Here is a 24,046-nt window from a genome sequence, read left to right as displayed (position 1 = left end):
TGCTCGTCGGCCTCGTGGAGCGGTCCGTGACCATCGACGTCGGCCTCGAGGGCAACGCGGACGTGTCGTCGGCCGTGCGCCACGAGATCAACCTCCAGCACGCGCTCGTGAAATATTCGCGGAACCGCGCGATGGGCCTGTCCATCGAGACGCCGCAGCTCCAGAGCCGGGGCCTCGCGACCGGCGCGGCGCGCTTCTCGCCGAGGCACGCGGCGCGCTCGCTCTCCGGCGCGCCGACGCGCGCGAAGAGCCTCGCCTTCGTCGACGCCGCGCTCCGGCGCGCGCCCGCGCGCGGCTCCGAGTCCGCGCGCGGCTCCGAGTCCGACGGCGACCTGTCGCCGCGGTCCTCGGGCGCGAGCTCCTCGCGCGTCTCGTTCAACCCCACGATCTAAAGCGAAGGTCGAAAGCTTGTATTTAGCCTACGCGCAGCGCTTGAGCATCTCGATGGCCCACTTGTCCCCTTTCGCGGCCGCGCGCTTATACCAGCGTCTGGCCTCGTCTAGGTCAGGCTCCACGCCATCGCCCTGTCCGAAACACATCCCGAGCCTGTGCTCCGCCTGAGTAAACCCTTGTTCGGCAGCAAGCTGAAAATAACGAAAAGCTTCCTTCAAATCTTGGCAGGCACGCTCATCTCTCGGATAGTCTTCAGAGGATGCCTCTCTTGTCATATACCATTCAGGTTTGCCACGTTCGTAGAGAGCTACTGCAAGATTGCACTGCGCCCGTGCAAGTCCTCGGTCCGCGGCCATCCGCCAGAGCTTTAGCCCCTTCTTCTCGTCCAACTTGAAGTCCTCTCCCGTGAAGTACCGGTACCCAAGGCTCAGCATCGCGTTCACGGACCCAAGTTCAACCGCTCTCTTAAAAAGCTTCGCGGCTTTTTTCATGGACTTGGCTAATCCGAGGTCACCATCGCGATACGATTCAGCCAGAAAATTGATTGCCTCCGGGACATCGTTGTCCACATGCCCGCGGATCAGCGCCAGAAATTCCGGGTTGCCTCCGTTCCGCGGCGTCCGACAGAGGGGACACGCCACATGGCCGCGAAGCTTGTTAACGCACGACTGGCAGACCGTGCGACAACAACAAGGGAGAAACGAATCCGTCGCATTCACGTCCCATTCGTCCAAGCAGATCGGACACCGCGGCCCGAATCGCGCCGACGCCGGCTCGGGCTCCGGGTTCGCCTCGCGCAACGCTCGAGCGGCCTCGTGTTCGGCGGCGATGCGCGCGCGGACCTCGTCGGCGTGCGACCGCGGCGCGGGGCCGTAGAAGACCTCCTCTGGCGGGGGCGCCGGGGTCTCGGCCCGCGCCGCCTCCGCCGCGCGCTCGTTTCGGATCTTCTTGCACGCCTTGCGGTGGCCGCGGTCGCGCCAGTCGATGCGTTGACAGTCGACTGAGCAGTACTGCGTAGTCCCACACGGGCAATTCAGCAAGGTCTTCGGTCTGGCGCCGCAAATCGTGCAGGTGAGCCGGAGCCGGAGCGCTTTCGCCCGAGCCTTCTTTTCCTCGTACTCCAACTTCTTCTTGATGAGCTCGGGGTCCATATGTCGTGAATTTCTCGTCTCCTGTGCACGGCGTCCGGTTTGCGTCTCGCGCAAGTGTTGACCACGCGATGTCGGCAGCGCGGGCGTCGAGCCGGCGCTCGTCGTCGGAGGCCTGTCAAAGGCTGACTCGGGTCGCCCCCGGAGGCCTCCCCCGGGGGTGTTATCCAGGGGGGCTAGAGGGGTACCTAGACGAGCCGAGCTAGCTGACAGCTAGGCTGGCCTCCGGGGCAAGGCAAGGAGGCCTGCAAGGGAGTCCCTGGGGCGAACTAGGCCTCGAACTCGCGAGCTATAGGCACGCCTACTTACCTAAGCGCCGGATCCGTCATCGCGGACCTCGCCGCGAAGACGGCGCGCGCGGCGGCGGTTTCGTAACGGTCGTCGTCGACGACGTCGGCGACGCAGCACGCGGCCACGCCCCAGTGGCCGCGGCCGATCTCGCCGAGAAGCTGCGCGCGGCTCCAGCGCGAGTCGCCCCAGTACACGTCGACGCGACCGGAGAACGGCCCTTCCTCCCGGGGCTCGACGTGCTCCGGCCGCGCGGCCTTGAGCGACCCGTCGCGGAAGCGGACGCGCCAGCGGCCGTCGGCGAAGCCGCAGGCCACGCCGACCTCGCCCTCGTAGTCGCGAAGCCCGACGACGCGCACGGCCTGGCCCCGGACCACGCCGCCGCGGACCGTCGTCGCCCGCTGCGCCGCGAGGTCGACGGCGCGCGCCTCCGCCTCCGCCTCCCGTCGCGAGGCCTCCGCGAGCGCCGCCGCCGACGTCGCGACCTGCTCCGACGCGCCGCAGAAGAGCACCGTGTGCCCGTGCGTCGTCTCGGCGTCGCCGGGCACGAGAAAACACGTCACGCGATGGGGATCGACGACGCCGCCGACGCGGTGCCGCAGCTCGACGCCGCGACGAGCCGTCCGCCGGACGATGCGCGCGTTGAGATTCACGGCCGCGAGGTGGTCCTCGCCGCCGGGCCCCGTGCGGTCCTCGGCGGCGCGCAGGACCGCGACCGCGGGCGCCTCGAGGGTACGTAGCGCCCAGAGGCAGTCGCGGCCCGCGACGACGCCGCTTCCTCGCCGGATCTCCGCGAGCGTGAAACGCCGCCCGTTGTCGAGGACGGCGTCGCCCGCGGCGTCGAGGCGCTTGCGCAGGGCCTCCGCTTCCGAGTTGGTCCGGAGCTCCAAGGTCAGCGAGCCGTCGTCCTTCTCCACGTTCGTAATGAGGTAGAGCGAGCGGACGAAGGCCGCGGCGCCGCCGATCGCCTCGAGGTGCGCGGAGTGCCGCGGGCGGACCGCGAGGACGGAGCCGACGCGGAGCTGCTCCGCGAGCTCCGGGCCCGTGAACGACTCCGCCAGCTCGCGGCGACTCGGCGGCGCGACGGAATACGGCGATCTGCAGACGCCGCAGATCGTCGTCCGCGGGTCGTGCTCGGCGGCGTAGAGCTGCGGGTGGACCGGCTCGTTGACGAGCAGGACGCGCTGGTACTGGCGGAGGCACTCGGGGTGCACGTAGCGCTGGTCGCCGCGGCATTCGCAGGGCGAGATCAGCGGCTCGTGGCTCTCGAAGCAGTAGCGGCACGCGCGGTCGTCCTCGGCGGGAGCGGCCGCGGCGGCCGGCTCCGCGGCCTCCGGCTTCGCGGCGGTCGGCTTTGCGGCGGACGGCTTTGCGGCGGACGGCTCCGCTGCGACGACGAAGACCGATTTCGGGAGATGCTCGTCGGGCTCCAGGCGCCGACCGTTCGGTCGCGTGAGCACGAACAGGCATGGGTCCTCGCCGGTGTGCTTGCCGTAGGTGCGTTTGAGTTTCGCTGCGGTCAGAGTGGTCTTGCAAGTCAGCTTGAGCGTGCGCTGCGTTGCCTCGCGCTGGTCGACGATGAGGATGGACGTCGAGGCCATCACAAGACGCAGCCCATCCTCCTCCTTACAATGATGAGGATGGAGGTCGAGGCATCATAGAACGCAGCCCATCACAGATGCCCACACACCATGAGTGGCATCACCATTCACTTGTAAACAAACCATGTTGAACCAGAGGTTATGAGCGCCGCGCCGTGAGAATACCCCCCGGTGAACGCTGCCCAACATCATGGGTGATGCGGTCATCGATCTCGAGTTCGACGACCCTGTCGTGCTCAAGCTCTTCCAGCAGATCGTCTGCAACCAGGAGGTCGCCGACCGCTTCGTGGCGTTCTTCTCGCAACACAGGCACAAGTTCGTGGGCGCCTCCCTCGACGGCGAGCAGAAGCTCGAATACACGGCCGTCTTCGACGAGTATTCCGCGCTCTACGACGAGATCTTGGGCGCTGCGCCCGCGCCCGCGCCTCGCGCCGCGTCGACGACGCGCCTCGCAGGCGACGTCGTCAAGGAGACCGGGTGCTCGACCGAGGAGATCGCCGACCGCTGCCGCGGCGCGATGGGCAAGAAGGGCGGCGCCGGAGCGCGGCGGCGTCGGACTGCGGTTGGGAGCGCGCTTCGCTGGCGCGCGCGCGGGGAGAGACGCTCGCGCCGCGTTCGATCGACGCGCCCGCGCAGACGCGTTCTTCCTCAACGCGATCCTCGCCGCGAGCAGCTACGAGCGATTCCTGGACACCATGCTCTTCGTGCCCGAGGACGAGGCCAAAGACGCCAAGGGCGAGTCCAAGGACGACTACGCGGACGCGAAGGACGTCCACGTCGCGGACGCGAAGGACGCGAAATAAACTAGAAAAAAGCACGTTATGCACAGACCAACACCGCAGCTCAGTTCTCCTCGGCGGGCGCCGGGACGATGCCGACGTTGTGGAGGCCGAGCGTCTGCTTGAACTCCGTCGTCAGCGCGGGGTAGACCATCCAGCCCGCGATGCCGCCGAGGGGCAACAACCAGGGCATGAGCGGTAGGCCGAAGCTCACCCAGGACTGCGTCCGCGACAGGAGCAGGGGCGCGCGGGCCTCCATGGCCGCGCGCGGGCTGATGGCGGCGGCGATTCGCGCGAGCATCGCGTACCTGGGTGTGCGTCCGAAGCTAAGGCCGCGCGTTCGTTGCGGAGCGGGCCAACTCTCGACGTGACATGGCGGAGGCGGCGGCGCGCGAGGCGGTTCCAAAACGGAGGGCCGCCAGCGCCGCCGGAGGTCCCCCGCGCGTCGATCTCCCACGAATGTAACGGGCGGCGTCGTCATTGATAAAAACACGGACGGCCCTGACTTATTTGTGGTGCGGCGAGTGGGATGAGTAGGACGCGGGCGCGCGCGGTATGCGGCGGCGGCGGTCGGTTTCCGTCGAGCCCAGCTGCTTCTCGACGGAGGCGCTTTTGCTGCCTCAACCCCGCGGGGCCCGCTCGCCGATGTCGGCACTTCCATCACAGTGCAGCCGGCAGGAGACGTTGACGATGGATAGCTCGGCAGCCCGGTGAAAGACCATGGAGCTCTCGGACCGCTTCGACGCGTGGCTCCAGGACCTCGACGTGCCCGCGTCCGAGGGGAAGCTCGCGCGGCTGGACCGGGAGAACCGGCGGATCCGGCGCGGGCGGCCGGCGAAGAAGAAGCCGTCGGCCCTGCGGGCCCAGGCGCTCTACGCCAAGGGGCTCGCGAAGCCCTTCGCGCACAACGTCGCGCCGCTGACGGGCCTGCGGTCGGCGACGGCGCCGGACGTGGGCACGCTCGGCGCGCACCCGTCGGCGCCGCGGCTCCTGCCGAAGCGGAAGAGGAACGCGCGGCTGCCCGAGCTCGAGGGCGCGGGGGCGCGGCCGCCGGGCGGCAGCACGCTGCCCGCGCGGAGCTTCCCCCTCGGCGGCCCGACGGGCGCCGACGCCTGCGCGCGGCTCCAGCGCCAGCTGGCCGAGGCCGCGAGCATGGAGCACTCGGGCGACCCGCACCTCGGCCCGGGCTACGCCGTCTGGGGCCTCGTGCCCGACGGCGTCGCCGCGCGCGCGCCGCCGACGCTCGCCGTCGTGTGCAACCCGCCGACGCTCGTCTGGCGCGACGGCCGCGAGCGGGCCGGCGGGCCGTCGCTCGTCGCGCGGAGCTGGGCCTGGGGCGCGGACGCGGACGGCCACCGGGGCTGGCTCGGCCTCGGCGACGACGAGAAACGGGCCATCGAGCAGCGCCTGCTCGGGGCGCGGCTCGCGGCGCCGCGGAGTTTGGGCGACGAGGAGGCCGACGAGGACGGGCGCCGCCGGAGCGCGGCGCGGCGCGGGCTCCACCGGCGGCCGCTCGTGGGACTCGACGGCGCGCCGGTCGTCGTCCTCAAGTTCGCCGACGGCGGCGCGAACGGCTCCGTGGGCATGGAGGCGCGCGCCGCCGGCGACCGCGTCGAGGCCGAGGCGCACCCCGCGACCTTCGACGGCCACCGGCGCCGCGGCTCGACGACGGGCCACGCGTGCGCGTTCTACCGGAGCCCGCTCGCCGCGCGCTGCGCCCTCAAGGCGCTCTTCGACGTCGAGCCCCACGGCGACGACGCCCGGGGCAAGTACGGCGTCGCGCTCCAGGCCTACGTGAAGCCCAAGGGCCCGTCCGCGTGGATGGTCCGCGCCGTCGTCGACGCGGGCGGCGGCGGCGGCGGCGCGCCGGGCCCCGGGCCCTGGCGCCGGGGCGACGGCTCGAAGCACCGCGGCGCCCAGCCCTACTGCTGGGTCTTCTCCGACGGCGACCCCGTGGCGACGGACTCCGCGCGCGCGACGCGGCCCGAGGCGCCGGCCGCGGCGGCCGCGCCGCCGCGGTGCTCCATCGTCAGGTCCGTGCCGACGGCCGCGTCCTGGCGCGGGCCCAAGGCCGCCGCCGCCGCCGCGCTCCAGGGCGTCAATGGTCTCCTGCCGCCGTCGCTGTGCCTGCGGAGCCTCGCGGCGGACTTCGTGCAGGACGAGGACGGCCGCTGGTGGATGCTCCAGATCAAGGCCGCGCGGCCGCGGCGCGACGGCGCGGATTTGGGCGACGCCTGGCGCGCGGGCAAAGTGCCGGGCGCCGTCGCGGTCGTGCCGGAGCGCGCGTCGCCGGCGCGCGCGCCGGCGGACGACCACCTGCTCCGCGACAACCAGAGCCTCCACCGCTACGAGGAGACGTGCGAGGCCGAGCTCGCGACGATCGCCGCGGCGGGCGCGACGAGCGACCGGCCCTGCGCGGGCCAGTACTGCGACCTGCCCGTGCCCAAGGCGCACCGCCACGTCTACGGCGACACGCTCCACCAGGGCGCGCGGTTCTCGGTGCCCCGCAAGGTCGTCTTCGACAAGCCGCGCGCCGACGACGCGACCGCGCCGCCGCCGGACGCGTCCGTGACGCGGCTCATCACCATGACGCGGCGCGAGCGCCTCAGCCTCTACGACACGATCCACGTCTGCGCGTGCTGCCACTTCCAGTACGTCGGGCCCCCGCGCGCGCTCAACGTGCCGAGACCCGCGGACCCCGCGGCCATCGGCGCCGCGGTCGACGGCATCGTCGACGCCGCGCGGGACCGGGACCCGGCCGAGCGGCCCGACGACCCGCCGCCGCCGGCCTTCGCCGTGCCGCCGGCCCTGGCCGACGACGACGACGACGACGGCGACGACGGCGGCGCGGCGAAGGACGCGGAGATCGCGGAGCTCCGCGCGGAGATCTCGGCGCTCCGCGGCGCGCTGCCCCGCGAGCCGACGCCGCGGGCGCCGACGCCGCCGCCGACGCCGCCGCCGCCGAACGCGGCGGCGACGCTCCTCGCGGCCATGGACGACATCGACGCCATCCACAGCCAGGCGACCGCGACGATGGAGACGGCCATGGAGCACCACTTCCGGAACGCCGCGTCGTTCCTCGACGACCTCGACGCGACGATGGCGACGGCCCTCCGCGACGGCTACGGCGCGGCGCCGCCAAACGACGACTACGCCGACGACGACTTCGAGGCGCCGGGGTAAAGAGTGCGCCTCGAGGCCCACGGTGAACCGATCCGGTTTCACGCGGATTTCCGGAGAGTGACACAGCCCTCGACAGCGCGGGCTGCCGCTGGCCGGCGGCGCGGTGCCGCCGGAGCCCGCCGCCATGTCGAGCCGCACGGCGCTGATGGTGCAGCCCCGGAACGGCACGTGGCTCGCGGGCCCCGGCGGGGGCACGGTGCGCGCGACGAGCCCCGCGACGCTGCACCGGCCGGCGAGCCAGACGGGCCGCGGCGGGCCGCGGCGCAGCAACCGCTTCGAGGGCGGCCAGTGGAAGAGCATCTCGAGCGAGGTGAGCATCGCGAGCCGCGAGCCGCACCCGCGGCCGAGCTCGCCGAGCTCCTGGGCCGAGGCCTGGGGCAGCAACGTCGCGACGAGCCCCGTCGAGCGCGGGCGGCAGCACTCGCTCGCGGCGCGGCCGACGACGTCCGGGGGCCGCTGCGGCGTCGACATGGGCCCGCCGAAGCCCCGGCCACTGACGTCCAGCGGCCGGTCGCGGCGCGGCGGCGGCCAGGCCGCCGCGTGCCTCGGGAGCGGCGGCCACAGCGTCTTCGACGACGCGTCCGTCGGGTCGCTGCACTCGACGCTGTCGAAGCTGTCCATGCCGACCTTCAAGGTCCACCCCGGCGACCAGCACTCCCACCAGAACCGGTGCCAGACCGAGTTCTTCTCCAACCTGGCCTACGGGCGGCCGCCGACGGTGCAGCCCAAGGCCGCGAGCAACGCGGGCATCCGCAACGCGGACCACTACTGGCGCGTCGTCAAGGACGCGCCGGGCCACGACAACTGGAAGCTCTACAGCCCGTCGAAGACGAACGCGCGCGGCGCGCGCTACTCGACGCCCCAGTCGAACACGGTCCGCGAGGTCTACGGCCGCAAGGCCAAGGCGCCGCTCCTCTTCGCCCGGGCGTCCTCGCCGTCGGGGGGGCGCCCGCGGAGCCCCTTCAACTTCACGGCGACGGGCTACGCGAAAAGCCCGCCCGGCTCGCGGCCCCGGAGCCCCTACTTCTAGGGCCGCCGCGGTTCGACCCCCGAGCTCGAGACGAGCTCCGGCGGCGCGCCGTCGAGGCGCGCGCCGCCGTTTAACATCGTTCGCACGGCGGTCTTTAGCACGCGAGCTTCGCGAGCTGCGCCTCGAGGCGCGCGATTTCGGGCGAGTCCGGCGGCTCGACGCGCCTCGAGTGCGCGAGCACGCGGCGCAGCCAGAGCGCGGCGCCCTCGACGTCGCCGGCGTGGTCCATGGCCTGGTAGGCGTCGTGGCACGTGCGCAGGAGCGCCGCCGGCGCGTCGAGGCCCTCCTCCGCGAGGAGCGCGAGGCGCCGCTCCGCGACCTGCACGGCCTTGGCGTGCCGCCCCCGCCGGCAGAGCTGGTAGCACTCGTCGTCCAGCGCCGCGAGCTGCGTGCGCCGCGCGTCGCTCGCGGCCTCGTCGGGCGCGGTGCAGGCGACGCAGGCGCAGGCGAAGCCGAAGCGGTCGGCCAGCGTCGCGCGGCGCGCGGCGCCCGGCTCGCAGAGCTCGACGTAGTTGTTCGACAGCTCCTCCCCCGCGGCGACGTCGCGCGCGGCGAAGACGCACTTCTCGGCGAAGGCGTGCCAGGTGTGCGACACGTTGGGCCGGCAGGAGTGGTTGAAGCGGCTGAAGTTCAGGAAGACGCCCGCCTCGTCGCCGCCCGCGGACGCCGGCGCGGGGTAGCCGTTGGCCTGGAAGATTCCCAGCGCGGTCTTCGGCGCGCCGGCCGCCGTCGCGCGCCAGTCGCAGAGCGAGAACAATCGCTTGCGCGCCGTCGCGTCGAGGGACGCCTCGACGCGGTCGAGGGACGCGAGCGTCGTCGTGCAGATGGCCTTCTCGCGCAGGATGAGCTCGCCCTGTTTGATGTCGCGCGTCGCGAAGGCGCCGATGCCGCCGTCGTAGGCATCGACGCGCTGGAAGCGGTAGCACTTCTCGCCTTTTGCTTCGAGCTGGGCGGCCATTTTCGTCAGGGCGTCGGATTAGAGAGCCATTGCCTGCTTCGCCAGGGTCAACTTTGACGCACAAAGGCATCTTGAACAGGCAGCCCGGCGGCTCCGCACTGCTCTGAGCGCGACGCAACGTCGCGCGCGCCGGGCGGCGCGTTTGCTGGAAGACTATGACGCAATGGATGTGGCCAGTGCTGGCGCTGGCCTCGATCGCGTCCGCCGTCGACGACACCAGCCACAGCGTGAACATCCTGAAGATCACTGGCGGCTTCGACAGCATGGACGGCGGACGAGCACGACGGCGCAAGACGGACCACGACGAAGCGACGAGCGACCGCATGGACGACAGCGGGCGACAGCGCGACGGCGGGCGACGGCGGACGAGCACGACGGCGGCGCCCAGCGCCAGCCCGAAGAAGACGTCCTCCGATGGAGGCGGCCTGACGGACCTCCATCTAGCCTACATAGCGGCGATCCCCGTCTGCGCGGTGGTCGCGGCAGCGCTCGGAGTCTTCGGCCGGCGGCTCCGGCGCTGCGGCAGGCCCGACGACGCCCAGTCCGCCAACCTCGAGCTCGGCGACGTCTTCGGCGACACGAGCACCGACAAGGACGTCGCCTGAAGCGCGCCGCCCGCTTTGGATTCGGTGGCGTCTAAAGACGGTGGCGTATCCTCAACCCACGAGTGCAACCTCCGAACTCCGAGGGTGGCGTGTCCGGCGCCTTACGCCGCGCGCGTGCCGCTAGTCCTTCGCGTACTCCAGCTTGCCGACGACGTCGTATTTGGTTTTGAAGGAGAAGACCCAGGCCTGGAGCGCCGCCTCCTCGGCGAGGGTCAGGGGCTTGCCGTCGTCCTCCGGGTAGTCCTCGTCGTCGTCGAGCCGGTTCTTCGCGAGCTGCCGGCTCGCGTCCTTGCCCGCCATGGCGTGGTAGGGCCCGTCGGGCGCGTAGAAGTGGCGGCCCTTCCAGACGTTGAAGACGAGGCCGTCGGCGCCGAGGAGGATGGGGCCGTCGTAGTCCGTGCCGTCGTACGCCGCGAGCTCCGCCGCGGTCCACGAATCCTTGGGCTCGATGGACGCGCGCATCCGTCGCAGCTCGAGGCGCGCGGCCTCCTCGGCCTTGCGCTTCGCGGCCTCCTCCGTGTCCTTGCCCTCGGTCAGGACCGTGTACATCATGCCCGCGAGCGCCGTGCCCGTGACGACCTCGGCGGCGAAGAGCAGGTCCGCGCGCACGGCCGTCGTCGAACGGGGCGGCGGCCGCCGCGCCCGGGAAACGCGGAGGGCCGGGGCGAGGCCCGAGACCGTCGCCGCGACCGCCAGGGCCGCGAGAGCCGTTCGTCTCCGGTGCATGCTGCGATCTCGCACCGCGAACTCGGCAAGCTCGAGACTCGGCCCGGCTCGAGCCTCAACATCCTCAACCGATACTCGACGTCAACATGCCGCACAGCCTCCGCACATCGCACCTGGAACCTCGAACACCAGCCTCAAAGTCGTTGGCCTTCCGTCGACCACCGATCGGCATGGCCCTCAGAACCATGAGATGGCTCCTTTTCTGGGCCGCGGCCCTCACGGACCCCACCGCCGCGAGCTTCAGCCGCGGGGGGCTGCCCTTCGGCATGGTCAAGTTCCTGAGCGGGCCCCAGGTGACGACCATGAAGCGCCAGCTGCGGCCGCTCCTCGCGTCGTCGCCGGAGCTCGTGCGGCTCGTGTCCTGGCTGAGCAGCGACATGCTCGCGCTCCAGACCCTCGCGGCGCTGTCCGGCGCCGGCGGCATCGCGGCGACGGCGTACACGGGCAAAAACCCGCCGCGGCTACGCGCGGCGCTCCGGGGCCCGTGCCGGTGGCAGGCGCTCTTCCTCGCGATCAACACGGGCCAGGTGCTGCGCCTCGCCCTCGAGCGGCGGCCCATCCGCCTGAGCGACGTCGAGGCGCGGACCCACGCGCTGCTCTTCGGCGCGGGCCACAACAAGCACGGCATGACGCCCGTCGAGTTCCGGCGCTTCGCCAAACAGACGGGCATGGCGCGCGTGCTCGCGCCGCCGGGCACGCGCCTCACGCGCGAGGGCTGCGTCGACGACCACCTCGACGTCCTCCTGAGCGGGCGCTGCGTCGTGCGCCGGAGCGGCGCGACGCTGGGCGAGCTGCGCGCGGGCGCGTTCGTCGGCGAGATCAGCTTCGTCGCCGAGGAGCAGCGCGAGGAGGCGGTCGTAGCAGAGGCGCAACCGCCGCAGACCTGGGCCCAGCGCATCGCCGCGGCGGCGAGGGGCGGCGCGCCGGACCCGGCGGCCGTGTCGACGGCGACGGTCGTCTGCGCGCAGCCCGGCGTGGAGCTCGTCCGCTGGAAGAACGACAAGCTCCACGACTACCTCGATTCCAACCCGGAGCACGCCGCCATCCTCGAGCGACTCTTCGCCCAGGACCTCGCGAGGAAGGTGTCGAGCTTCACGGAGCTTAAATAAAACTAGCGCCGCCGGCGGCCGAGCGCGTAGCCGGCGCAGAACGCGCCGAGGAGGAGCCCGCCGACGCGCAGCACCTTGACCTTGGCCGCGGCGACGATCTGCGCGAACTCGGCCTCTTCGGGCGTCATGGGCAGCTCGACGGGGGACGGCGACAACGACGCCCGGGCGCCCTGGGCGTAGTTGGACGTCGCGGCGTCCGTCGCGTAGTCGGAGTACGAGGCGACGAGCCGCGCCTCGCAGACGAGCGTGCGCTTCACGCTCGGCCGCTCGCGCACCGCGGCCCACCAGACCTCGAGCCGCTTGAAGTCGTCGTCGTCGGCGCCCGCCGGGAACCGCAGGTCCCGATAGAACCCGCCGACCGCGAGCATGCGGCCCCAGAACGGCGCCGCCGCGACCTCGACGAAGCCAAAGTCCGCCCCGAGGAAGAAGGGCCCGCCGTCGCCCATGGCCCGCGCGAAGGACCGGCAGCCCAGGACGAGGCTCTCGCGGAAGGCCTCGGCCCGGTCCGGGTCCTGCGCCATGAGCATGAGGTAGTACGGCTTCTGCACGCGCTGGTCGAACTCGGACGCCCAGCGCCTGCACTGGCCCCGCGCGTAGGCGTGGAGCTCGCCGCGCGGGAGCAGGTCCGGCCCGCCGAAGCGCTCGTCGACGAACTCGACGAGCGGCAGGCTCTCGCAGAGCCGCTCGCCGCCGGCGACGTCGAGCGCGGGCACGAGGCCCCGCGGCGACGCGAGCACGAAGCCGAGGTTCTGCGCCCGCTTCTCCGCCATGGGCAGCTGCAGCTTCGTGTAGCCCCCGGGCTTCGCCGCGTCGACCTCGTAGGGGTTGATCTCGACGTAGCGGTAGTCGACGCCCTTCTCCTCCAGAGCGATCCAGGCGCGCTGCGCGAAGGGGCAGAACCAGGAGCAGTAGAAGTTGACCTTCGAGGGCGACGCGCTGCGCGCGCGGATGGTGCGCTCGCCGTCGGCTTCGGTCCAGGCCGGATCCCAGAGCGCGTCGCCCGCAAACTGCGCTGCCATTTTCTTGCCACAAAAGTTCACACACACACTTCAAGTTAGAGAGGCGTTTAGAGCGGCGCTGCGACGGTGAAGGTGCAGGGCTGGAGCGTGCCGTCGGTCGCCGTGCAGGTGACCTCGTCGCCGACCTGCAGGGGTCCGACGCCCGCGGGCGTGCCCGTGAAGATGACGTCGCCGGGGCAGAGCTCGACCTCGTGGGAGAGGTGGTGGATGATGTCGGCGACGCCGTAGATCATCTGGCCGACCGTGCAGGCCTGCTTGACCTCGCCACCCACCGTGAGCTCGAGGCCCACGCCGCCCTCGGGCACGTAGCCCGGCGTCAAAGCGCCGACGGGCGCGGAGTCGTCGAACCCTTTCGCGGCGTCCCAGGGCCGGCGGTCGGCCTTCGCCTTGTGCTGGAGGTCGCGCCGCGTCAGGTCCACGCCGAGCGCCGAGCCGTAGACGTGGCTTAGCGCGTCCGCCGCCGGGATGCGGCGGCCGCCGGACTTGAGCGCGACGACGAGTTCGAGCTCGAACTCGAGCTGCCGCGTCTTCGGCGGGTAGCGCGCGACGGCTTTCGGGTGCGACGCGTCGACGATGGCGCCGAGCCCCGGCTTCTGGAAGAAAAAGGGCGGGTCCCGCACCTGGTCGCCGGCGCTGATGCCCAGGTCCTTCTGCTTCGCCTCCATCTCGACGGCATGGTCGTGATAGTTGCGGCCGACGCAGTAGACGCGCCGCACGGCGAACGCGAGCTGCTCGCCGACGACGGAGAGCGTTGCTGGGAGCGCTGGTTGCAGGATGAAATGGGGCAATTGCGACGCCATCGCTCCGCGCGCGACGCTGTGCTGCAAGCTGAGGCAAATTTGAGGCAAATCTGAGCGGTCGCCGAAAAATCAGGTAGCCGCCGTCGACCATCGTCGTGCCGCGCGCGGCGTCGCGAGACCACACCGATCTGCGAAACCGTCGCGTCGGCGCCGCAAGACCACACGCATCAACCATGCTCGGCGGCATGCCGCTGAAGACCTACCTGCAGCCCTACTACGTCGCCAACGGGCTCGTGTGCGTCGCGTGGCTGCCGCTGCGCTACGTGCTGCCGGAGACCTGGCGCGTCTGCGAGCCCGGCTCCGGGTCCTTCCTCATGACGCGGGAGAAGGAGGTCTTCGCGCTCATCGGCTTCGCGGTCATGGGCAAGCTGCGGCGCGCGACGTCGTCCCACGAGTTCCTGAGCAAGGTCTTCCTCTACGGCAAGACGGCGCTGGGGCTGCTGCTGTTCATGACGTTCTGGCCGGGCCTCGCCGTGGCCCTCGCGGCCTTCATGACGCTCGCGCTCGTGCCGACGCCCGCCTTCCCCGGCGCGGACGCCGTCGAAGTCCTCGACGGCGACGCGTTCGCGCGGCGCTGCTGCCGCGCGCCGCCGGAGGAGGACCGCATGGCGCCCGTGTTCGTCGTCGCGTTCGTCGCGTCCTGGTGCGACGCCTGCACGCACGCGGACCCCCTCTTCTGCTCCCTGGCCGCGGAGCACGCGTCCGTGCGGCGCAAGTTCGTGAGCGTCGACGTCGCCACGTTCGCGCACCTCGCGAAGCGCTTCGACATCGACGTCTCCGTGCGCACGCGCCAGCTGCCGACCTTCGCCCTCTTCTACGGCGGCAAGCTCCAGCGGCGCCTGCCCTACTTCGACCGCGCGAAGCTCCCGGACAAGAAGGTCGTCGTGAAGACGCGGTTCACGCGCGAGTCCCTCGCGAAGTACTTCCTCCTCGACCTCGCCGTCAAGGACGCGGTCGCCAAGCTCAAGAAGATCGACGCGCACCGCGAGGAGGACGCGGCGGAGCGTAAGGCCGATTAGGCTACGCCTGCGCTGCCGGCGCCCGTCGCGGGCGCTCGCGCTTTCAAAGGTGTGCGAATTCGGGGGACGCGTCAGCCGATGTTCGCGAGGCAGCCGACGCCGCGGTCCGAGCCCGGCGACTCGGCCGGCGCGCCGACGCAGGCGACCAGCGACGACGCGAGGGTGTCGGCCGCGGCGAGGTCCTCGGAGGACGTGTCCTGGCGCTCGACGTCGAGGTGCACCGCGCGGTCCGGCGAGATGACGTCCTCGACGCTCAGCGCGGGCCGCGCGGCGCCGCCGGCCGGCGCGTCGTCGGCCGGGTGCGCGACGCAGTCCGCGAAGGCGTCCGAGTCCACGGACGAGTTCCGGCGGTCCGCGGCCTTCTCCTCCTCCGCGTCGCCGGAGCTCGGCACGAGCAGGCGGACGACGTCCGGCGACGAGTCGAGCGGCGCCTCGACGACGTCGTCGTCGCCGGGCGCGCCGCGCCCCTTGTCGGTTGGCGCGCCGCGCCCCTCGTCGGTTGGCGCGCCGCGCCCCTTGTCGGTTGGCGCGCCGCTCCCCGCGTCGCGGCCGACCATCTCCACGCCGGCGGCGGCGTTGTCCATGTGGAGCGACCGGCGGACTTTCTGCGAGAGCGCGCGGCCGTAGCGCGCGAGCTTCCTCTTCTCCTCGGCCATCTCCTCCTTCTCCTTCTTGAGGAAGCCGTCCCGGGCGAGCTTCAGGATGAACTTCCGGATCACGAAGAGCGCCGCGAGCAGGGGGAGCAGCGCCGCGACGACGAGGAGCGCGGCTGCGACGCCGAAGTGGCGGTCGAGCGCGATCTCCGCGCGGAGCATGAGGCAGACGAAGAGCGTCAGCGTGATGGACCAGCCCGAGATCTCGGCGATGAGGTCGTCGTCGTCGAAGACGAAGGGCTTGAAGCGGATGTACGTCGCCGTGTAGACGATGGACACGGCGAGCGCGATCGCGATCTGGAGCTTCGACCCCTGGCCCACGGCCGCTAAAATCGCCGTGCTGAAGACGCGCCGCACGACCTCGATGCACTCCCACCAGTAGCAGCGCGGCTCGTAGTCGATCCATAAGAACTTGAAGGACATGATGTCGTTGTGGTTGATCTTGTACCACGACTGGTCGCTGTTCGCCAAATCCGTGAACGCGTCCTCGCGGTGGAAGGCCATGGCCCGCGTCGTGCGGTGCAGCGCGAGCCGGCTCTGGTAGTCCGGGCTCCGCTTCTCGTGGGCCTTGAGTTTTTTCTCGTGGTTGTCGTTCTCGTAGTCGTTGTAGAAGACGTCGCGCACGTGGCGCCGCGCGAGCTCGAGCTCCGTGCGCACGTCGCTCATGGCCTCCTCGGCGGCCTCCTCGGCGCGGTCGACGAAGGACTCCGGGTCCGGCAGGAGGTCCGCGCGGTCGCCGATGGAGTTCTTCCGGTCGTCGGGCTCCGCGAGGAGCGTGTCGCGGTCGACGTGCTCCGTCGGGTTCAGGAGCTTGCGGCTCCGGAAGAGGAGCGTGAAGTAGAGGAGGGGCACGCCCACGGGGTAGATCAAGATCATGAGGCTCGCCCAGGGCTGGATGAAGTAGAGGTAGCGGTCGCCGTTGCAGTTCACGGACAGGTCCTCGCGGAGGAACGACGCGTGGTCCCGGCCGTCGCCGTTGTCGAAGTCGTCGCAGACCAGCGCCTGCACCGCGGCGATGGAGCACACGGGCAGCAGGAGGTGGATGAGCAGCAGCACCATCTCGAGGTGCAGCTGCCGGTACGACGCGCACTTTTGCGGGTCGCGCCGGACCTTGATGCGGAAGCCGCACCAGAGCAGCACGACCATGACCATGGGCACGCACGTCGTGAAGACCAGGCCCCACAGGTAGTAGAGGCCGTTGGACGTCGACGGGCTCAGGCACCGCGTCGACACGATGTCGCGGAACGAGAAGCTAAAGATCGTCGTGACCTTGACGACGACGGAGTACGCGCCCGGCACGTCCACGGAGAAGTTGAAGATGTAGGGCACGGACGCGATGATCTGGTAGAAGGAGATGAGCGCCTTGGCCTTGACGACGAGCGACGCGAACCGCGAGTTCTCCGCGGCCTCGAGCTCCGTGTCGACGTCCGGGTCGCTGTCGTCGTCGCGCGAGTCCTGGCTGTCGTTGTCCTCCATGTCGTTGATGGCCCCGACGATGTCGTCGGCGGCGCCGCCCTGCGTGTCGGCGATGAGGAGGAACGTCGTCTGGCCGCTCTCGGAGAACGCGAGCCAGATCATGCCGCCGACCGTGCAGATGCCCACGGCGACGTAGAGCGCCGCCGTCTGCCAGAAGTTCTTCGACCTGCACTTGTAGCAGCGGTAGCGGTTGTGCGAGTCCCGCAGGCCGTAGTAGCCGTCGCGGCACGTCGCGCAGAGGATGCCGCCGTAGCCCTCCGCGCAGAGCGACCCGCCCGTCGTGCCCGTCGCGCTCGTCGCGTTGGCGTGGCCCGGGCACCCAAAGGCCTCGGAGGGGCAGGAGTAGACGTGGCGCGAGTCCGACTTGGTGCGGTAGTAGGACTCCTCCATCGCGACGTCGACGATGGACCGGCCGGGCGTCTCGCAGATCATGCCGTTCTCGCAGGACTTGCAGCGGCCGCTCTGGGCCCAGGCGCCGTAGTCGCTGCCGCGGTCGAACCAGTAGAAGCCCACGCCGCAGGGCTGGCACGTGTCGTCGTCGCCGTACCACGACACGAGCTCCTCGCCCATCTCGCAGCCGCGGAGCCAGACGGGGAAGCGGTCCTCGAAGGCGTCGGCGACGCCCTCGTCGAAGGTCATCTCCTCCGGCAGGTTCGCCGGGTCCAGCACGGCGACGAGCGTCGCGTTGCGGTTCGGCGCGTAGCCGACGACGACGGGCGACTCCGAGTTGCGCCACCGCGCGATCGCGGGGCCGTTCGCGGTGAACGACTTCGAGTTCAGGCCGTTGAACGACGTGTCGTCGTCGCCCTCGTAGAGCGCCACGGCGAAGGTCGTGGCGCCGACGGCCGCCACCTGGCCGAAGTAGTCCAGCGCCTCGACGACCAAATCGTCCTTGAGCTCGAAGTTGGAACGCTCCTCGACGCCGTCGTGGTAGCCGCGCACCGCGGTGATGCCCGTGGCGTTCACGGGCCCGTAGCCCGCGTCGTTGTGTGCGCCGATGGTCGCAAACGTCACCAAATTCGCCCGGTCCACCGTCGTCGAGTCCCAGTAGGCGACGCCGCCGCCGAGCGTCGCCGTGTTGTAGTCGACGACGTCGTCCTCGCGGAGCACGACGACGCTCGACGACAACACGAGGAAGGCGCCGCCGTGGCCGCCGACGGCCGCGTTGCCCGTGATGGCGTTGCCGCCGTAGGAGAAGACGGACGACTGCTCCGTGACCGCGAACGCGCCGCCGTACTCGGCCTCGTTGCGCTCGATCGTGGACCCCTTCATGGAGATGGACGACTTCACGGTCGCGAGGCCCGCGGCGCCGACGTCCTCGCCGTGGGGCGACGCGACGTTGTCGCGGATGGTCACGTTCTCGAGGTGCGCGTGCGACCCGTCGAGGAAGATCGCCGAGCCCTCGTTCCGCTCCACCGTCGTCCTCGCTAAAACGAACTTCTCCTCGCAGAGCTCCGCGTAGACGCAGGACCCCTCCTCGGCACTGTTGTAGGCGAAGTGGGAGTCGCCGAGGTAGAGGTAGGTCACGTCCGTCGCGAAGATGACGCCCGTGACGACGGACGCGTTGCGCACCGTGAGCCGCTCGCCGACGAAGGACGTGTCGTGCTCCAGATATATAATACCCCGCAGCAGCGCCTGGTCGCCGACGGACTCAAAATCAATAACTTTCGCCTCCGCGCCCGACGCGAGGTAGATGGACGCGCCGGACGACTTCGAGTAGTGGCCGCCCGACTTGCAGTTCGAGATGGCGACGGCGGCTCCTAAAGACACGTGGATGGCCGCGCCGACGCCGGATTCGGCCTCGTTGCGTAAAAAGACGATGTTGCGCACGGCCGCGCCCGTCGCGTACGTGACGACGTCGACGGCGCCGCCCTCGGACGCGACGTTGCCCGCGAGGACGGACGCGTGGTCGTTCGACGCGCCGTAGATGGCGGGCGCGTCGTTCCAGAGCGCCGCGAAGCCGCCCTGGGAGTCGGCGACGTTGCCCAGGCCCCGGAAGTCGGACCCGAGGGCCACGGACGCGGAGTCGACGCAGAGGCCGCCGCCGCGACTTAGGGCCTCGTTGCGCGACACGGACGACCCGGCCGTGAAGAAGGCGCTGCCGTCCTCGATGGCGACGCCGCCGCCGTCGGTGGCGACGTTGCGCTCGACCCAGGCCGCGTCGAAGATGTGGTGGCCCGTGCCGAGCGCGCCGACCTGCGTGGATTCCAACCGCTGGTTTGGGGGGTCCCCGCCAAACTTGAGAATTCTCGGTCACGTCGACGTCGATTCGGCTGATCTTTGGACGGATCGATTGCTCTCGTCGAGTTCTCGAAGCACAGCGAAAGAGTCTGGTCCAAATCGTTCGATTACGCGCCCATTGAAGTCGGGTTGAAGATTTGGAATCGGCACAGGCGCCGACGCCGCCGCCGTAGTCCGCGGCGTTGCGCGTCACGTTGGTCGAGTTGACGCTGAGCACGCTCGCGTCGACGTAGAGGCCGCCGCCCTCCGTCGCACCGTTGTGGGCCACGACGCAGTCGAGCAAACCGAGGCCGCCGCCGGCGGCCGCGGCCGCGCCGCCGCCGTTGCCCGCGGCCTCGTTCCGCGACAAAATCGTCCGCGTGAGCAGGAAATAGGACTCGGCGCCGAGGAGGCCGCCGCCGTCGAAGTTCGCCGTGCTGCCCGTCACGGCGCAGTCGTCCAGGGCGACCATGGAGCCGGCCTCCGCGGCGACGGCGCCCGCGTACTCGTCCGCGACGTTGCGCGCGAACGTCGAGTTGGACGCGACGAGCGTCGACGCGTCCGTGAGCAGGAAGCCGCCGCCGTTCGTCAGCGCCACGTTCTCGGCGACGAGGCTCGACCTCAGCTCGACGAGCGACGCCGACGTCGCGTAGAGGAAGCCGCCCTCGCCCGTGTTCCGCGTCGCGTTTATACCGACGAGCGACACGTAGGCGTCGGACGCGTAGATCGCGCCGCCCCGGGACGTCGCGACGTTGCGGAGGAAGGCGCAACTCGTGAGGAAGACGGCGGCCTGGCCCGTCGCGTAGACGGCGACGCCGTTGGAGCCGGCGTTGCCGCGGAACGCGACGTCCGTCGCCGTGAGCACGCCGCCGTTCTGGACCTTGGCGCACGCGCCGGCGACGGCTAAAAGCAGGTTCTCGATGACGAGCGGGCCCACGAGCTCGAGGGACCCGGACACGAGGAACGCGCGCTTGTCGCTGCCCGACCCGTCGAAGACCGCGGCGCCGTCGCCGACGGCGCGCACGCGCGCCTCGTCGCCCGCGTAGACCGTGATCTTGTCACTGATGGCGTAGTTTCCGGCGACGAAGACGCCCGACGCGCCGAGGCCCGCCTCGATGAGGTACTGGAGCGACGCCCAGTCGGCGACGGTCCCGTTGCCCGTCGGCAGCGGCGGCGCGACGACCGTCGGCGCCAGGGACGCCGTCGGCCCCGCCGTCGGGCACGACGACGGCGTCAGGGACGGCGCAGACGTCGGCAGCAGCGTCGGCTCGAGGTGCCGCAGCGCGCGCGGCGCCTCGCCGCCGGCGGCCCGGCCGGCAAAGGCGACGCAGAGCAGGAGGAGCATGCCCCCGTCTTTTTTATCGATCGACCGGGGCAGCACCGGCGCAAGGTTCAGGTTCAAAGGTGCGGCTGGCGTTGCCTTTCTTGGTCGAGGCGGGCCTGCCGGGCAGCCTCTCGCAGCCACCTCTGCTCGTCGGCCCCGACGCCGCCGCCGGCAGCCGCCGCCGCCGTCGCCATGTTCGCGTCCGCGCCGGCGCGGCGCAAGTCGCTGAAGCCGAGCCCGCTGCCGAGCCGCGCGCGGGCCATGAGCACGCAGGTCGTCGACGTGAGCGAGTTCGTGCCGCTGCGCACGCTGGGGCAGGGCAGCTTCGGCGCCGTCCTCCTGGTGCGCAAGCGCAGCGCGCCGAACGCGGGCCGGGCCTTCGCCATGAAGATCATGGACAAGGAGAAGATGATCCGGCGGAACATCACGGAGAGCGCGCGCGTCGAGAAGGAGATTTTACGGTCCGCGCGGCATCCGTGCCTCGCGCGGCTCCGCTACGCGTTCCAGTCGCCCGCGCGGCTGTTCCTGGTCATGGACTACTACCAGGGCGGGTCCCTCGAGGACCGCCTGCGCGCGGAGCCGGGCCGCGCGATCGCCGCGGCCGGCGCGACGTTCGCCGCCGGCGAGCTCGCGCTCGGCCTCGCGCACCTGCACCAGCTCGGGGTCATCCACCGCGACCTGAAGCCGGCGAACGTGCTGCTCGACCTCGGCGGCCACTGCGCCATCGCCGACTACGGCCTCGCCGTCGCGCTGGACACGCAGGCCGACGGCGCGCGGAAGCGGAGCTTCGTCGGCACGCCGCGTGGAAATCAACTATGCAACCCGACTTCAATGTGAGCGTATTTGACACGATCTCTTTAGCTGCGCTTCGATAACTTGACGAGAGCAATCGACTCGTCCAAAGATCAGCCGAATCGACTTCGATTTGACCGAGCTAGAGAATTTCAAAGTTTGGTCGGGACGTCCCAAACCAGTGGTTGATTTCCACACAGGTCGGCACGCTGAGCTACATGGCGCCGGAGTTCCTGCGCAAGGACGCGACGACCTACGACGAGCGCGTCGACTGGTGGGCCCTGGGTTGCATCGTCTTCGAGATGCGCTGCGGCCACACGCCCTTCGAGCGGCCGTTCCCGAAGCGGACGCCGCCGCCGGCGTCGATTCCGACGGCCGGTCACTGCGAAACTCTCGAGCTCGGTCACATCAATGTCGTTTTGGCCGATTTTTGGACGCGTCGTTTCCTCTCGTCGAGTCCTCGAAGCGTCGGGTCCGAACCGTTCGATGACGCGCCCGTGGACGTCGGGTGGAAGACGCGACGCGCGCGCAGGCCGCCGCGCGACCTCTTCGCGAACATCGTCCGCGCTGACGCGCCGGCCGTCGAGGGCGACGGCGTCGCGACGGCCTTCGTCGGGGCGCTGCTCCGGAAGCAGGCGGCGGACCGGCCGCGGTGGAAGAAGATCCGCCGGCACGCCTTCTTCGCGGACGTCGACTTCGGCAAGCTCGAGCGGCGCGAGCTCGCGTCGCCGCTCGCGCGCGGCGCGCACTCCGTCGACGACGACGGCGACCACAGCGACGACGACGACGACGCGCGGCGCGCGCCGCCGCCGGCGTCGCCGGGCGCGCGGTCCATCCTCGAGACGAGCGGCGCGACGGACGCCGCGGGGGACGTCGTCCAGGTGGACCTCGAGGCGACGCCGCGCGGCTCCCTCGCCGACGCGCCCGGCGACGGCGACGACGAGCCGGACCTGTCGCGGCCGACGCTCCACGTGCAGATCGCCGAGCGCGCGAGCCAGTTCACGCGGACGCAGCGGCTCATGTCCTTCTTCGTCGCGGGCGACGACGCGCCGGGCGCGAGCCGCGCGGACCTCTTCGCGGGCTTCGGCTACCGCGCGTCCGAAGACGACGTCCTCGAGGTCGCCGAGTCGCCGCCGGACGACGCGCCCGCGTCGCCGCGGGCGCGCTGGTGGAACCCCTTCTCGCGCCAAAGGGGCGCCGTCGACGCGAGCGACCTCTAAAAGTCCCCGGACGCTTCGCGGCCCTTAGACCGCCCGCTCGACGAGTTCGCAGTTGGCCATCTTCTGGTCCTGGCCGAGGAACTTCTTCCAGAAGCCCGAGTGGCCGACGACGAGCACGGCCGCGTCCTCGGGCAGGCCGTGGAGGAACGTCCGGAAGAGCTCGAGGCGCTCCGCGACGCCGAGCGGGTGGAAGGAGCCGCCCCGCCCGTCCGTCGTCCACTGGGCCTCGTCGGCGCAGCCCGCGAAGTCGAAGGTCGGGTAGTCGGCCCTGAGCTCCGCGAGCGGCGCGCCGCGCTGGCAGGGGTTGCCGGCCACGGGATCGCCCTCGACGGGGATGCCGTTCTCCGTGTGGAGGCTCGTGACGACGACGCGCCGCGCGGCGCATTCGGCGGGGCAGGCCAACGCCGTCGTCTGCAGCGCGCGCGACAGCGGGGACGTGACGACGATGTCGAACGAACGGTTGCTCTCCGTGAGTTTGGCGCCGAGCGCCGTCGCTTGTTCGGTGCCGAGGGCCGTGAGCTTCGGGTCGAGGATCGCGCGCCCCGCGGCCTTGTCGCCGGCGGTGATGAGCGGGTTGTGGGCCGCCTCGCCGTGCCGGATGAACGTGAAGCTCCGACCGGCAGCCATGCTCGATGGATGGCTCGACGATGGGATGGGGGGGTGTTATCCAGGGGGGCTAGAGGGGTACCTAGACGAGCCGAGCTAGCTGACAGCTAGGCCGGCAGCTAGCCGTCGTAGCGTAGGTTGGTCTTGTTCTTCGACGATGGGATGGCTCGAGCGGGGGGGCAGCATGGCATCGAGAACCTTGTTGCCGTCGACGAGCAGTCTCAGCCGCGGCCCCAGCGTCTGGAGCTGCGCCAACCGCGAGCGGGACGCGGTCGGGAACGACCCCGCGGACGCCCCCGGGGAGACACCATGGAGATCTACGAGCGCTACGCGTCCCTCTTCCTCCACAGCAACGCGACGTTCCTCTGCGAGCGCGCGCACGCCGAGGTGCGCACGGCGGCGTCCCTCGAGGCCCTCGCGTCGTGCTACCTGCGCCAGGGCGCGGCGAAGCGGGCCTACGCCGTGCTCTGCGGCTGCGCGAGCAGCGCCAACGGGCGCTACCTGCTGGCCGTGGCCTGCTACAAGCTCGACAAGCTCGCCGAGGCCGAGACGGCGCTGCTGCCCGACCGCGCGGCGCGCGCGGCGGGCCCCAAGGCGTCGCGGGACCTGCTCCTGGGCCCGGGCTCGCCCGTGCCCCACGGCGCCGCGGGGCTCCACCTCCTCGGCGTCGTCTGCCAGCACACGCACCGGCGGGACCACGCCGTCGAGTACTACCGCCTCGCCCTGCGCCTCGACGCGCTCATGTGGGTGAGCTTCGACGCGCTCTGCCAGCTCGGCGCGTCCGTCGACGCCGACGCGGCCTTCGACGACCACGCGCCCCACGCGCTCCGGGACCGGCCGGCGAAGCGGCTCCGGGGCCAGCTCAGCGTCGTCGCCGGCGGCGGCGCCGCGGCCGCGGCGGCGCCGCCGGCCGCGCGGCCGCCGCGCGCGGGCGGCGCGACGCCGCTCCTGTCGCCGCCGGGCGGCGGCGGGAATCTGTTCGGCGGGCCCGCGTCGTCGGCGCGCGTCGACGACGAGAACGCGCCGCCGCGGCCGCCGCCGTCGGCGTCGTCCGCGGGCGCGTTCTCGCCGCGGCCGCTCGACATGGGCACGCCGCA

The 24,046-nt window shown here is 71.2% G+C and overlaps 7 protein-coding genes across 7 annotated transcripts; 3 read left to right on the top strand and 4 right to left on the bottom strand.

Annotated features, from left to right (window-relative positions):
• Positions 1-419: 419 nt before the first annotated feature.
• On the bottom strand, positions 420-884 carry AURANDRAFT_30315 (hypothetical protein; the record flags this gene model as incomplete). The annotated part of the gene is made up of 2 exons (XM_009041271.1): positions 420-631; positions 689-884. 2 exons carry the CDS (start codon positions 882-884, stop codon positions 420-422), a joined length of 408 nt encoding a protein of 135 aa, XP_009039519.1.
• Positions 885-1,846: 962 nt separating this feature from the next.
• Positions 1,847-3,430, bottom strand: AURANDRAFT_66149 (hypothetical protein; the record flags this gene model as incomplete). Its single annotated transcript, XM_009041270.1, has 1 exon — positions 1,847-3,430. One exon carries the CDS (start codon positions 3,428-3,430, stop codon positions 1,847-1,849), a length of 1,584 nt encoding a protein of 527 aa, XP_009039518.1.
• Positions 3,431-3,620: 190 nt separating this feature from the next.
• On the top strand, positions 3,621-4,233 carry AURANDRAFT_66148 (hypothetical protein; the record flags this gene model as incomplete). Its single annotated transcript, XM_009041379.1, has 2 exons — positions 3,621-3,981; positions 4,067-4,233. The coding sequence occupies 2 exons, from the start codon at positions 3,621-3,623 to the stop codon at positions 4,231-4,233; spliced, it is 528 nt and encodes a 175-aa protein (XP_009039627.1).
• A 696-nt stretch (positions 4,234-4,929) lies between these two features.
• AURANDRAFT_66147 (hypothetical protein) lies at positions 4,930-8,422 on the top strand (the record flags this gene model as incomplete). The annotated part of the gene is made up of 2 exons (XM_009041380.1): positions 4,930-7,388; positions 7,459-8,422. The coding sequence occupies 2 exons, from the start codon at positions 4,930-4,932 to the stop codon at positions 8,420-8,422; spliced, it is 3,423 nt and encodes a 1,140-aa protein (XP_009039628.1).
• A 1,683-nt stretch (positions 8,423-10,105) lies between these two features.
• On the bottom strand, positions 10,106-10,447 carry AURANDRAFT_30309 (hypothetical protein; the record flags this gene model as incomplete). The annotated part of the gene is made up of 1 exon (XM_009041269.1): positions 10,106-10,447. One exon carries the CDS (start codon positions 10,445-10,447, stop codon positions 10,106-10,108), a length of 342 nt encoding a protein of 113 aa, XP_009039517.1.
• A 2,439-nt stretch (positions 10,448-12,886) lies between these two features.
• AURANDRAFT_59290 (hypothetical protein) lies at positions 12,887-13,639 on the bottom strand (the record flags this gene model as incomplete). The annotated part of the gene is made up of 1 exon (XM_009041268.1): positions 12,887-13,639. The coding sequence occupies one exon, from the start codon at positions 13,637-13,639 to the stop codon at positions 12,887-12,889; it is 753 nt and encodes a 250-aa protein (XP_009039516.1).
• A 6,953-nt stretch (positions 13,640-20,592) lies between these two features.
• On the top strand, positions 20,593-21,449 carry AURANDRAFT_30383 (hypothetical protein; the record flags this gene model as incomplete). The annotated part of the gene is made up of 2 exons (XM_009041381.1): positions 20,593-21,075; positions 21,282-21,449. Coding segments are annotated over 2 exons (651 nt in total), but the record flags the coding sequence as incomplete, so codon positions are not given.
• Positions 21,450-24,046: the final 2,597 nt, after the last annotated feature.

Source organism: Aureococcus anophagefferens (genome assembly GCF_000186865.1).
Source record: "Aureococcus anophagefferens unplaced genomic scaffold AURANscaffold_20, whole genome shotgun sequence".
Taxonomy (NCBI): Eukaryota; class Pelagophyceae; order Pelagomonadales; family Pelagomonadaceae; genus Aureococcus; species Aureococcus anophagefferens.
This window is presented reverse-complemented; position numbering and strand designations above follow the sequence as displayed.